The 15,776-nt window shown below is 41.9% G+C and overlaps 1 protein-coding gene across 1 annotated transcript; it reads left to right on the plus strand.

Annotated features, from left to right (window-relative positions):
- The first annotated feature begins 12,263 nt into the window (after window positions 1-12,263).
- Window positions 12,264-15,286, plus strand: LOC106607269 (telethonin). The gene is made up of 2 exons (XM_014204066.2): window positions 12,264-12,665; window positions 12,995-15,286. Exons 1-2 carry the CDS (start codon window positions 12,274-12,276, stop codon window positions 13,383-13,385), a joined length of 783 nt encoding a protein of 260 aa, XP_014059541.1. The 5' UTR covers window positions 12,264-12,273; the 3' UTR covers window positions 13,386-15,286.
- The last annotated feature ends 490 nt before the right edge of the window (window positions 15,287-15,776 follow it).

The following is a 15,776-nucleotide window of genomic DNA, read 5'->3' on the forward strand; positions in this document are numbered from 1 at the left end:
TGCACCCATGACCAGCTCTGAAACCAGATTGCATAGCGGAGAAGGTACGGTGGGATTCGAAATGGTCGGTAATCTGTTAACTTGGCTTTCGAAGACCTTTAGAACAACAGGGTAGGATAGATATAGGAAATTGTGAGAGCGTTTGGGATGTTTTGGTGAGTTGAAGGGGATGCAGCATGTGTCTTATGTTCTATTGTAAAGTTGATATGGAAAATAAAGTGGCAACTTGATACTGCAGACCAAGTTATGTGTGTGTGTGTGTGTGCGTGTTTGGCAGGGTTAATGTGTCCACGGGGAGCTCTAAACTCCCTGTCACATGTCAGCATGGTGTGGTCACAGCTCCAACACTGTGGCTCACCCATGCCTGCTGTGAGCCACGCCCCACAGAGATAGCCTCTGACCTGGCCCAATCTGGCCTGTCCTGGTCGTGCTCGTCCCTCTGGGTCCACAGGTGGTGTGGACCCAGAGGGACGAGAACATAGAACATAGAAAGTGGCATCATGCACATAGGGGGAACAAAGGCACACTCCCTCAGATTTGTCCTGTTTTTACATTTTGTTAAATGCCATCTGTTTTTACAGATGTTAAATGAATTACTCAACTTCATTTTTAAGCCCACATTTTATTATTATTATTTATTTATATATATATATATATTGTGGAGGGGACACACTGACTGGACCAGGCAAAGAGTACCCCCCTCTATTCCCCCAAGTAAGTGGTTCCTTCCTAGGTGCATAGAGCAAAGAGATGCCTAGACAAGATGCTAGGTATTCTAGAGTCTAATAGTTGCAGTATTGTCAGTGGAGGAGAGAGAGTGTAGAGTGACACTGGATTTTAGCTGCCAGTGATGGGCAGGAGGTATGTTTGCAAATTAATTTAATCAAGCTATGTGGCCTATTGATTCCTTCTTGATGAATAAATAAAACAAAAATGTTTTGCTGTTTCTCTGTAATACTTAATTTGATTACTCTTTTGATGCTGATCCTTTTCCTGCACAGCAGGAAAGGCTTCTAAAGTTCGTAATTTCCACTTTGAAATTTCAGACTTGACTTGCCCTAATGAAAAACGATTCAACCCCTAATCCACATAATAATTTACATTTCCTGTTGCTCAGGAATATATTCCTGCTGTAGCAAACTGGTTCAAATTAAGATCCTACATCCGTAGCCACCTATCAAGTTTATGAAGTTGGAAATTCATAGACAGAGCTATACATGCAAAGATTGACAGACATTTAGATTGTTCTTTAAAAAATCTAATGACAATAAATAGATACACAATTGACTGAAATGTATTTAATTCTTGGCTTATGACACTATATACCAGTGTGCCAGTTGTACTAAACTCCTAAGGCATAAAAGTTCTTAAAGAATCAATATCCATCGTTCATTTAAATGACAATTGAACAGGTAAAGCGATATAGATATATTTCAAAGCTGTTCTCCCTCCCTCCCTCCCTCCCTCCCTCCCTCAGCTGAGGCTGACTGTATAGTTATGTAACAGAGAGAGAGCGCCCTGGCACTGTGTAGGGGGCTGCCAGGGGACAGAATGATCATCCTGCCAGGATCACCTTATCACTGCTCTCCCTTAGGGAAATTCTACACCAAAGGCCATTAGAATAGTGATGTGACAATTAATCCATGAACAGAGGAACTTTGAGTACCCATGCGGGTGCCTATCACACTTACTGTCAGGCAGCTGCGTCCCTGCCAGACATGTGACTTGTGTTGTTGTTGTGTGCTTAAAGGCCCAATGCAGCCATTTTTATTTCAATATCTAAGCATTTCTGTGATACAATTAAGTAACTTGCTGTGATTGTTTTCAATTAAAATGGTAAAAAAATAAACAAAAAAAGCTTCTTAGCAAATAGCAATTTCTCAAGCAGGTTTGGAACTCTTTCTTTTTAGTCTATCAACTAATTTAACGCCTGGTGATGTCAGGCGCTCACAGGCCAGGGGTCAATGTTACTGTAGTAGGTTTTTTTTTCTCTTGCCTTGGTGGAATTTTCACCAGTACGTTGGACATTTTCACAAATCTTAGTACAAAACTCAAAACAGATCATCAACAAGTCAGATGTTTCAAGCTCTAAGCACATTTTCAATTGACTAAGTACAACACATAAAATCACACGGTCACTTTTTCACCAAACTCAATGTTTTACATTGCAATACATGTTCATACAAAGTAATTGCCTTTCACAATCCAATGCTCACACTACTTTTGATATGATTCTTTACATTTTACATGTAAATTGGTTGGTCTACAGATTTTGAGAGCTGCATCATGAAAATGTATGGCTGTAAAGTAGAAACATAAAAAGTAGAATATATTTAAGCAATAAGGTCAGAGGGGGTGTGGTATATGGCCAATATATCACGGCTAAGGGCTGTTCTTATGCACCACGCAACGCCATGCTCTTATGAACTGAGCCACGTACAGGACCACTACAATACATAAGTCAATACAATACTGTAAAATACAATACATATTACAATACAGGTGGAAGATGTGTGATTGCCATCCCCACGAGCGTGCCACCCTCCTTCAGGCCATGGATGAGGCATGCAATGATTTCAATCCAGACCTATGTCAGGCTTGGATTCGCCATGCCAAAATGTTTTTCCTCAGGTGCATAAACAATGAGGATATTTACTGCGATTTTGATGAGAACCTATGGCCAAATGTTCCAGGCAGGCTTGATGCAAACTACTGCCTGCTAAACATGATGTTTATTTCATTTGATTACATTGTGTAATATGTCTTCAATAATCACACCTTTGATCACACATGGGATAGAAATTATGAAAAATTGATGTTCAGTCAATTTCTATGGGTAGTACAAGTGTATTGTAAAGTGGTTGTTCCACTGGATATCATAAGGTGAATGCACCAATTTGTAAGTCGCTCTGGATAAGAGCGTCTGCTAAATGACGTAAATGTAAATGTATTGCCTAATGTACTGTAATTTACATATTACAATTTACATATTACATTCAAATATCATTTTTTCTATTGGATTAACTGGTAGTTAAAATAACTACATTGAGAAGATATCATTATGTTGTGTTCAGGTGATTAAACTAATGTACTCATTATATTCCACAGTAAACTTCTATTTTGGGTCAATGGTTGTGTGGTGAAAGATGTCTCCAAACAAAATGAATGCACAACGAAAGGTTTTAATGTAAGACTGGCTGCGTTACAAATGTTACAAAGGCCGCTATTGGACACACAGTCAGAATGCCTGAGTGTGATCAACCTTTCTTCAAGTCCTATAACCACTAGATGTGAGTTGGCCTTTAGTAAGGCCTTATCTTTCATCCCCAATGCATTATGTAATGACTTTGACACCACAATAGAGTTTCAGAAATTATTTTGTACGTTGAGACTTAGGGTGTCACGCCTGCCCCCGCGCCCCCACCCTGTCGCTCAAAGACGCCAGGCTCCCCAGCATTACGCACACCTGCCTTCCCCCCCATCAGGCGATTATTGGACTCACCTGGACTCAATCACCTGCGTCATTATCTCCCTTATATTTGTCTGGTTCCCCGCTCTATTCCCGGCTTCAGCATTAATTGTCGTTTGTCATTGTTTACCAGTGTGCTGACGCTGTTCCTGTTTTGTTACCTGTCTGTTCCTGAATAAATGTTGACTCCCCGTACCTGCTTCTCATCTCCAGCGTCGGTTATTACATAGGGAGTTCTTCTATCCCATAAATGATAACAGTCCAAATGTGGATGTGTTAAGTATGGTTGAGACAAGTGTTCAGGCTATGGGTGACACAATAGAAAATGACGTGTCCCACAATTTATATTTTGGGCTCTAGATGACAGCAGTGTCATACCCCTTTTCGAGTCAAATCCACCTTTCGTCTGCCAAGATACAGGAATCTCTCCCAAGAAAAAATGTGTCTCAGATTCTGAATGTGAAACGAGAATACAGTCGACAATAATCTCCCTAAAGAACAGAGACAAGCATAGGATGATTTTTTTTTATTTTTTATGATTCCACTTTGATAGGGCGTAATGCTGATGAGGGCGGAGCTGTGGTGTTGTTAAACCGTGATGACTATGTGAATGAGATCCGGGGACAATTGAACAACACCACTTTCTATCAGAAATTGTCACGTGACCCCACACCACTGTTCAAAGATGAGATACACTGCAAGCTGAAGTCTCTCGTGGAAAGTGGAGACATGCAAAAAGAAAATGAGTTCATGAAAGTAGACAATCCAATCAGGAGTGTTATTCATGCCTTACAAAATCTACAAACGTTTGGATAAGCCACCAGGGAGACCTATTGTGGCCTCCATTGGCTCATTGACTGAAAATATTGCTACGTTTGTAGATTTCTTTCTAAAACCCAGTGTGGTGTCACTCCCTGCATATGTACGCGATCCTATAGCCATGATTAACACCCTCAAGACAATGCACAATATGAATGGGGAGATGCTTATGGCTTGCTTTGATGTTTAATCCCTGCATACTCCATCAGGGAGGCCTAGAAGCCATGGCACACTGTCTTATTCAACAACCCACTGGCACACTCCCTAGCACTAACTGTATTGTTGAACTGGCTGAGATTGTATCTAAGAACTTTTTTATGTTTGAAAATGACATGATCATTCAACAGAAGGGAACAGCTATGGGTAGTAAAATGGCACCAAATTATGCCAATCTGTATGTGGGGTTGTTTGACAAGAATGTGATTTTTTCAGCCGTAACAATTCAATCTTGCACCATATCAGGCTCTGGAAATGCTTCATTGATGCCTTATTCCTTACATTCCAGAATCGATTACACTCTTTCATCAATACAAGCAGTGAACATTTGAAATTCACCCTCACCTTTGATGCACATGAAACAAGTTTTCTTGACATTTTGATTAACCTCTAGCGGATCGGTGTCCCCCCCACAGGATGGTTGAGCTAACGTAGGCTAATGTGATTAGCATGAGGTTGTAAGTAACAAGAACATTTCCCAGGACATAGACATATCTGATATTATCAAAAATATTAAATTCTTATAAATCTAACTGCACTGTCCAATTTACAGTAGCTATTACAGTGAAATACTACCAGCATTGTTTAAGGAGAGTGCACAGTTATGAACTTGAAAAGTTATTAATTAGGCACATTTGGGCAGTCTTGATACAACATTTTGAACAGAAATGCAATGGTTCATTGGATCAGTCTAAAACTTTGCACATACACTGCTGTCATCTAGAGCCCAAAATATAAATTGTGCCTGGGCTGGAATAATACATTATGGCCTTTCTCTTGCATTTCAAAGACGATGGTCTTTTACCAGATCTAATGTGTTATATTCTCCTACATTCATTTCACATTTCCACAAACTTCAAAGTGTTTCCTTTCAAATTGTATCAAGAATATGCATATCCTTGTTTCAGGTCCTGAGCTACAGGCAGTTAGATTTGGATATATCATTTTAGGCGAAAATTGAAAAAAAAGGGTGGATCCTTTAAGTTAAGAGGGGGGTGGCTTTAGCACGGACCTATACAGGAAGCTGACGGACAGGACTTCCCTGTTACGCGGAGACAGCTTTCAACCTATAAGCCTAAAAAAGAGCCTCCATACCCCTTCAGCCAATACAGTTGCATACGCAGGATTTGTAGTACACAGAGTGACTATGACAAACAAGCCGACTGTCTGGATGAGCGTATCAGACAGCGGGGTTACCCAGAGGAATAGCTGCATGACGCAAGGGATCGTTATAAAAATATGACCCAGGATGACAGCCTCATGCCCAAACCACCCCGCCCTCCTGAACAACGCGTTCAGTGCCTCCTTCAGTGCTCCTCACTTGGCAAACAGTTCGACCACATTATTAAAAAACACTGGTACATCTTGAGCACTGATCCACAACTGGAAAAGACGTTTAAAGAACCCCCGCGGGCAGTCTTCAGACGCGCCCCCAACATCAGTCAAATGGTGGTGAGGTCTGATCTTCTATCAGTGTCACGTAGTACATTCTTAGAGAATGTGCCGGACGGTAATTATAGATGTGGCCGATGTACCCAGTGTAACTTTACGAACAATTGCACAATGTTCATTCACCATATAACGGGCAAGGCCATTAAGAAAAAGGGCATCATTAGGGTACTAGCCCCCCTAAGAACAATGTCTAATTGCTGACACAAGAAAGCAACGTTTGGGAGAAAAACATTTGATGAGAAAAAAAACAAAAATCCTCTTCAACCTACACACAGTACCCCATAATTTCTAAGCAAAAACTGTTTTGTTTTGCAAGTTTATTACAAATAAAAACTAAAATACCTTATTTACATAAATATTCAGACCCTTTGCTATGAGACACAAAATTAAGCTCAGTTGCATCCTGTTTCCATTGACATCCTTGAGATGTTTCTAACACTTGATTGGAGTTCATCTGTGGTAAATTCTATTGATTGGACATGATTTGGAAAGGCAAACACCGGTCTACATAACGTTCCACAGTGCATGTCAAAGCAAAAACCAAGCCATGAGATCGAAGGAATTGTCCGTAGAGCTCCGAGACAGGATTGTGTCGAGGCACAGATCTGGGGAAGGGTACCAAAACATTTCTGTAGCATTGAGGGTCCCCAAGAACACAGTGGCCGCCATCATTTTTATAGGGAAGAAGTTTGGAACCACCAAGACTCTCCTTAGAGCTGGCCGTCCGGCCAAACTGAGCAATCCGGGGAGAAGGAAGGTGACCAAGGGAGGTGGTAAGAGAGGTTACCAAGAACCCGATGGTCACTCTAACAGAGCTCCAGAGTTCCTCTGTGGAGATGGGAGCACCTTCCAGAAGGACAATCATCTCTGCAGCAATCCACCAATCAGGCCTTTATTGTAGAGTGGCCAGACCGAAGCCATTCCTCAGTAAAAAGGCACATGACAGCCCACTTGGAGTTTGCCAAAATGACCTAAAGGACTCTCAGACCATGAGAAACAAGATTCTCTGGTCTGATGAAACGAAGATTGAGCTCTTTGGCCTGAATGCCAAGCGTCACGTCTGGAAGAAACCTGGCACCATCCCTACGGTGATGCATGGTGGTGGCAGCATCCTGCTGTGGGGATGTCTTTCAGCGGCAGGGAGACAAGTCAGGATTGAGGGAAAGTTGAATGGAGCAAAGTACAGAGAGATCTTTGATGAAAACCTAATCCAAAGTCTCAGGCCCTCATACTAGGGCAAAGAATCACCATCCAACAGGACAATAACCCTAAGCACACAGCCAAGACAAAGCAGGAGTGGCTTCGGGACAAGTCTCTGAATGTCTTTGAGTGGCCCAGTCAGAGCCCGGACTTGAACCCAAATAAACATCTCTGTTGATACCTGAAAATAGATGTGAAGCAACACTCCCAATCCAACCTGACAGAGCTTGAAAGAATCTGCTGAGAAGAATGTGAGAAACTAGGTGTGCCAAGCATGTAGTGTCATACCCAAGAAGACTCAAGGCTGTAATCCCTGCCAAAGGTGCTTCAACAAGTACTAAGTTAAGGGTCTGAATACTTATGTAAATGTGATATACATTTGCTCAAATTTCTACAAACCTGTTTTTGCTTGTTCATTATGGGGTATTTAAGTATTTAAGCATCAGCTGTCAGAGCAGCTTACCGCTTATCACTGCACCTGTAAACAGGCCATCTGTAAATAGCATTTGCACACACTGTACATGGACTTTTTTTCTATTGTGTTATTGACTGTACGTTTGTTTATCCCATGTGTAACTCTGTGTTGTTGTTTTTGTCGCACTGCTTTGCTTTATCTTGGCCAGGTTGCAGTTGTAAATGAGAACTTGCTCTCAACTGGCCTACCTGGTTAAATAAAGGTGAAATAAATAAATAAAAGTATTGTGTTTAGATTGGTGACGGGAAAAAGCAGTTAATCAACTTTAGAATAAGGCTGTAACGTAACAGAATGTGGAAAAAGTCAAGGGGTCTGAATACTTTCCGAATGCACTGTAGGTCACAAATAAAACTATCTCAATTAAAATTGGAGCACAACTCATGATCCACATCTTGCATTGCTCACACCTAATCCAGTCCCCACCTGTGACTGTAACATTAACTGTAAAGCTATCCGTCACTAGTGGAAACATTTACAACTGCAATTAAGTTATTTAATCTATTTCATGTTTTTTACCTCAGACGATCTGGTAATAAGGTTGCAAGCTCGCACTCCAAGCAGCTTATGCTACTAGCTAGCTGACAAGCATTTACTGCTAGTGAAGTTGCTATCTAGCAAGTTAGCATAAACTAGCGCTAACTGGACCAGTCATTGTCTAAATGACAGGTAGAAAGACATTCATAACCATAAAGGGGTAACTAGCTCCCAGGGGCCAGTTACCCCCTAGTAGGGGTGGCGAGTTGCCCCCAACACACTCATCCAACATATTACTAATTATTTAAGGCTTTCCTACTTGTATATTTAAAAATCAGTTATTGATCGAACTTCATCTACAACGTTTTCAAAATGTCAACTTTTTTTTAATCAACTTACCACAGTAAATGTTAGCCAGCTAGCTAGTTAGTGTAAGCTGCTAGGAGTGCTAGTTAACAACCTTATTACCAGATTGTCTGAGGTAAAATACATTAAAAAGCTAAAGTAAAAATGAAACAAGCTCTGAAAACAAGAATAGCATAACACAGGAGTATTATCAGTACCCTTGACCAGAGAAACCCTGTGGCTGTGTATTTCATGGAGGCTCGTCACAACATTAGCTCTCTGAGATACATTGGTATCGTACATGTTAAGAGGGGGGGAGATCCTGATAATCTATTATTGAAAAGAGAATTGTATTGGATTCACCGTTTGTGTAGCATGTCTCCTAAAGGTCTTAACCAAGAGTTTGATATCAGACCATTTCTTACTTGAATATGTCACTTTGATTTGTCTTGCCTTCCAGGTCTCCTACTTAGTCATTTTGTAAATATACATTATTTTCTGTAACTACTACATGTACCCATCTCATTGATATCGAATTATTAGAGATACACAAATAGTTTTTGCACCCAGTTTAGTCATTTAGCAGACGCTCTTATCCAGAGCGACTTACAGTAGTGAATGCATACATTTCATGCCTTTATTTACCATGCATCATGTGCTTAGTGGTCATGTGAGGTGAAATTAGTATATTTTGGGATGTGAACGTTCAGTTTGTTTGTTTGTCCTGACGAAGATTTGTTTCGGATGGAAACGTTGTCAATAAAGCGGTGAATTGGGAGCTTTAACAATGTGCGGGCCTTCTTGTTCTTTACTTGCATTACAAATGTTACCAGTTTGGAGTTTTGTACTAAGAGTTTTTTAGATTCACCATATATTTGTGAATATGGCACCATGGTGATAAAAAAAAGCTGGAACACTGACTCATATGACAGTCACTAATGTACTGTATGTGCTAGGTGAATGAGTGTCAAACAAATAGTGATTATCTTATCAAATGTCTACATGTATTTAGTTCTGTTATTTGAAAAAGAGAATGATCTCACTGCAGAAGTATGCCACGAGACTTACTAGGTTTCTGCATTTGAAATCCTGAGCTGAAGTGACATTATATGGTTGTCATGGCTGCATAACACATAGTGTGTGAGTGCGTGTGTGCGTCTGCAATGTGATATCTTACATACATTGTGTCATTACGGTACATGTCTTAGACATGAGAATAGGAATATATTGCTGTACTTAGGGGACATTTTCATGAGGTTTTATACATGAGCATATTAATTGAAACAAATAAGTCATAACTAATGCATAACCTAAAGTTGAGGGAGAGGAACAAATCCAATACTTTATAATTTTTTGTATTATCCGATAACTATGCAGCTGTGTAAAATATTGTACATTGAGGAATAGATTAATATCTAGTTCCAATATGAATTTGAAAGCAAAGGATACATGTGTAACTTTATATGTATTCTTGCTATGCAGGTGTTATATATTGGATGACATCAGTGCCTGATGCGGAAGAGTTAGTCATTGAAAGAATGGCTGGTAGTGACACCGAGGCGACATTGCATGTGTGCGTGTGTGTGTGTGTGTGTGTGTGTGTGTGTGTGTGTGTGAATGTGTGTATGTGTTTTGTTTGTGTGTGTGTGTGTGTGTGTGTGTGTGTGTGTGTGTGTGTGTGTGTGTGTGTGTGTGTGTGTGTGTGTGTGTGTGAGAGAGAGAGAGAAAATCTTTAAGACTGTAACCTGAGAGACTCTTGGCTGGAGTGGGTCTCTGTCATCAGACTAATAAATCAGAGATAGAAGTCACAGTCCATGACAGACGAAACACTGTTACAACACAGCTAATAAGCTAGATAACAGATTCACAAGGTACTGTACTCCAGTCAAATAAAAATGACTTGTGTTTTACTGACCATAGTTTATACAAAACAAGAGTTGGTCCCTTGGTCAATGCCTTGGCCTGGTATCTGTTCCGTAGTACGTATAGACTTGCTTTATCCAAAACAGACTGACCACCTGCCTACAGAACATCACCTTTGATCTTGAGTCTCTAAAAGGAACTGTTACCCCAAATATAGCAAGGCCATACATGCCAGGGCTCTCCAGGGTTACCGAAAGAGACAACCCTAAACCCTGCAGTTTCACACTGCTAACTAACAAGATAACTGTTAGTTTCACACTGCTACATTTACATTTTAGTCATTTAGCAGACGCTCTTATCCAGAGCGACTTACAGTAGTGAACGCATACATTTCATGCATTTTTTGTTGTTGTTGTACTGGCCCCCTGTGGGAATCAAACCCACAACCCTGGCTTTGCACACACCATGCTCTACCAACTGAGCCACAGGGATAGCTCGCACTGCTAACTACCAAAATAATTGTTAGTTTCACACTGCTAGCTACCAAGATAACTGTCAGTTTCACACTGCTAGCTACCAAGATAACTGTTAGTTTCACACTGCTAGCTACCAAGATAACTGTCAGTTTCACACTGCTAGCTACCAAGATAACTGTCAGTTTCACACTGCTAACTACCAAGATAACTGTTAGTTTCACACTGCTAGCTACCAAGATAACTGTCAATTTCACACTGCTAGCTACCAAGATAACTGTCAGTTTCACACTGCTAGCTACCAAGATAACTGTCAGTTTCAAAATCTGTATGTATGTTTATGTACAGTATATGTACATGTACACTGAGTATACCAAACATTAGGAACACTTTTATAATATTGAGTTACCTTATGCCTTCAGAACAGCCTCAATTAATCCGGGCATTGACTCTACAAGGTGTCGAAAGCGTTCCACAGGGATGCTGGCCCATGTTGACTCCAATGCTTCCCACAGTTGGCTGGATGTCCTTTGGGTGGTGTACCATTCTTGATACACACGGTAAACTGTTGACCTTGAAAAACTAAGCAGTGTTGCAGTTCTTGACACAAACCGGTGCGCCTGGCACCTACTACCATATCCTGTTCAACGGTACTTACATTTTTTGTCTTGCCCATTCACCTTTCGAATGCCACGTACACAATCCATGTCTCAATTGTATCAAGGTTTAAACATCCTTCTTTAACCTGCCTCCTCCCCTTCATCTACACTGATCGAAGTGATTTAACAGGTGACATCAATAAGGGATCATAGCTTTCATCTGGATTCACCTGGTCAGTCTATGTCATGGAAAGACTTCTTAATGTTTTGTATGCTCAATCTATGTATTCTCTTTTGGGGCAATAGAGTTTCCCCTCATCACCCAGCATTATTAGCATGGGCTGATCTCTTTCCACATTAGTGTTCTGCCACCGGTTGCTATATGTACATCAAGGCCTAAACTCTATTCAGATGCCAGCTCTCAGAAGCCCCCCCTCCCTGTGTGCTCGTGTGTGTTTACATGTCTCTGAACACTGGGTCTGATAGTGCTCTTAAGAGGGAAACTTTCCACTTCGTTTGATAAACGGATGCCCCTCAATTTGGCATGTTAGGTCGGGGTGATTATAGAGGGGATTGGGGGTATAATTTGGGTATCAGGGGATTCTGAGTACATTTACCGGTAACCCACCCACTCCCATTTCTTTACCGCACTCTCTTTCTCTCTCCCCCAGCCACCTCCCTCTCTCTCTCTCTCTCTCTCTCTTCCTCTCTCCCCCAGCCACCTCCCTCTCTCTTTCTCAACAGCTGCCCTAAGTCTGTCAGTTCTAACTCCCGGGACAAAGTCAGGGACGGGCCGCTCTTGGTGTCAGGTGTCGGCACACACTAGCTGTGGAGTGACAACATGGCTTAGAAATAGCAGCAGGGCTTCTATAAAAGACACAGACGGGCATGGTCCCAGACACAGACAGCAGAGACCACCAGACCATCACCATCACCACAGAGGCAAGAGAGAGGACAGAGCTACCGGAACCATCACAGATTACCTTGGCTAGCAACTACAGACAGACAGATAGTCCAGAGAGAAGAACACCGAACGCAGAGATACCAAGACAGGCAGATAGAGTCCTAGAAACTAACAGAGGTGATAAAACCAATATAAGGACAGAACTTCACCCACACAGAACCGTGATAATGCAGGTGTGTACCGTTGTTGAGAAGCGTGCTGGGGCCGTGGTGGGGGCTGAGCTGGCCTGCAGTGTACATGAAGAGAATCAGGCTCAGAGGGAGAGCTACAAAGCCGACTGGAACAGTGTTAACATGAAGACCCGGGCCATGGACAGGTGAGTCCCAGCCTTTGGACAAACTGTATTAATTACTTCTGGTAGATGTAAGATATTGAACAACATTAAGTCATTTCTTCTTATATAAAATCTTCGATAACAATAAAGCAAGACGTTCTCCTATATTACCCTGTGAGTCATCATACTCAAGACTAGCCTACTGTATAATTTATTTTAGTTATAATAACTGCCAGCTGACTGTAAAATGTAATGATTTTCATTTCGCTGGTAGGATTCTCAGCTTGATACTGAGAGAGATTAGAGTTTGAAAATCCCTGAGCAATGTCCAACTGTTCATTCCTAACTGTGTCGGTCTCATCTCTCCACAGGCAGACGATGAACATGAACGATGACTCTCGTAGGGAGACCTACACTCGTCAGTGGGAGGCTCGCTCTCTGGCCCAGGCCTGTCCCTCGGGGGTGTACAGAGTGGGCACCGTGGAGAGGGGAGTGAGGGAGCACCAGCTCCTGCCCAAGAGGAACACCCTGCCCCTGCCCATCTTCACCCCTGCACAGCTGGGCATCCGGCTGGGTCGCGGAGCACCACACACCCAGGAGGACCTCCGTCCCTTCCCCATCCCCGACGGTGCCTGCCCTGGCAAGAGGGCCGTGGTCGAGATCACACAGGACCTGCCCCCCGCCAAGCCACTCAGGATGGAGTTCGCCAAGGCACCCAAAGCACTGGGCCGCTCCATGTCACAAGAGGTCCAGAGAGGGTGAAGGAAGAGGAGAGGAAGGAGAGGAATAATGGATGTTAGAGAGAAAGGTTAAGTTTGGGGCTCAGCCCATCAGATAACAGCATGGAGGGATGTATATAGATTTATTCCTAGTGACATTTATTCCATCCCTATTCCCTAGTAGAGCCGTCACACAGTGTATACCTTTCCTGTTTCATTAAGTATTACATGTATACTAGGGACAAGTCCAATGTCATACCGTTTGTTATAAAAGGCATTATTTGCTTAGAGATCTGATGGCATCTTTTGATTGACAGAAAGGCAGACAAATGCTCCGTTCTTTCAGCTGTGCCATCAACTAATCTCCCTGTTGACTGGAAAAGACCAGACTGTCCTTGTCACGTCTGCACACTGAATGAACTGCCCTTTCCCCCCTGCCTGGCTAAAGCCAGCTGTGGATAAGCCACACAGCGTAGTATGGCATTCTGACCGCATTGTTTGCAATGGTACATTCTACCCTACTTATCATATTATGGCAATGACACCACACAGTATTGAGACAGCAGGACGTTTAATATGCTCAACCAATGTGCGTATGAGGATGTATTTCTTGATGTATTTATGTGGAATGACCATGCACAGATGAGGGAGGTGAGGGAAGGGAAATATGAAGATATCAAAGATGCTTCAAAAGTGACAGAGAAAAGAAGAGAATTGGAACTGTGGAGAGGAAATGAACAAGAAAGTGGGCACGGAGGGAGGGGTGGGCACGGAGGGAGGGGTGGGCTCAACCTACCTTGGCATTCATCCCTCTTCTTTTGTAAGAAGGGAGAGCTGGTGAGCCTCAAGACCTTCAGAAGTTCTTGACACACTCTAATCCTGGGTGAGAGGACAGAACGGTACAGCACGATCCCACGCTGGGAACCCAGACAAAGGAGGGCCCTGGGCACAGACGTCAACTCAACATCTATTCCACGTTGGTTCAATGTCATTTCATTGAAATGATGTGGAAACAACGTTGATTCAACCAGTGTGTGCCCAGTGGGAGGTTTGTGTGTGCCGACATGTCTGGATGGTCCCGGATCATGACTCTAGTCATTGACATAGACTGACTACCTGTATGATCAAGACTTATCGTATATATTTAAACAACATGTCATTTGACAGTGTTTGAGCTGATCTGCCGACCTAGCTGTGTGTTAATGTTGACATCTGATGTATCTGGTAGAGTTAGTGAACAGATCATACAGAATGATTTGAGTCTCTACTGTTGTAGAGGAAAGTGGGGTAAGTTGAGCCATTTCTTACATTCAGAATCACTCTGTCAAGGGAAATATAGTGTTCTTTCTAACAAAGATGTCTACATGTATTTCAGGATGTTGTGTATCCCTGGAAATAAACAGAATTCATGTAAACATTGTAGTTTTGAAAGCATAGCTGGTCCATAAAAAAGGGGTCTCTTGGCACAACTTAGTTGAGTAAGTTAAGCCGTCTACAAATTTCTGTACTGAATGAAATATTACCACTACCTGTTTCCCAAACACAATTCAACACCATCACAATCACTTTGTAGTCTTGTAATAATTTGAAGCATATTTTAACACTTGCCATTGGCTCAACCATTTACCCCACTGCCATTGGCTCAACTTACCCCAAGGCAAACATTTTGACTAAATCAGCCCACACAGCTACAAGGATGCACTTTCATGCTAGGTTTAGGACCTCATATTGAAGCTTATAGAGACCCCAAATTATGTATAGAACAATTTTTCACAGACTCCATAAAATTATGACCTCTTCCTAAATATTTTGTCAAATTATTAATTTTGTGTATGGTTTCCTAAAAACAACTAACCCCTTAGGGGAGAGTGGGATAAGTTGAGCCTATCTGTTTTCATGTGTTGGGTTTATATTTTTGTATAATAAAATCTGAAGTGCTTTTCACTTTTTTTCTGTGTTAACCTGTTGACCCGTCATAATAAAAAAAGTTGAATACAACTATCACAAAGACCACACACACACACACACACACACACACACACACACACACACACACACACACACACACACACACACACACACACACACACACACACACACACACACACACACAAACACACAGAGTAAATGGGGAGTGGTGATGATAGATTAATCTACGCCTGACTGATTATCAGCTGTAAACAACATGGCTAACTCATGACCTTGCACCTACAGGCTTCTGTTCAGGCAGCAACAGCTGAACTGGGTTAGACACTTCAACATACAGCTTTATTAGCGAGGTAGAAGAAATATGGTCAAGCTCTGGACTAAGGAGAGTACAGATGTAGGATCTTAATTTGAGCAAGTTTGCTACAGCAGGAAAATAGTCCTGCAGTAACAAGAAATGTGAATTATTATGTGGATTATAATTAATGGACATTTTTGTAGGGGCTTA

This window comes from Salmo salar, chromosome ssa06, assembly GCF_905237065.1.
Source record: "Salmo salar chromosome ssa06, Ssal_v3.1, whole genome shotgun sequence".
In the NCBI taxonomy this organism is placed as follows: domain Eukaryota; kingdom Metazoa; phylum Chordata; class Actinopteri; order Salmoniformes; family Salmonidae; genus Salmo; species Salmo salar.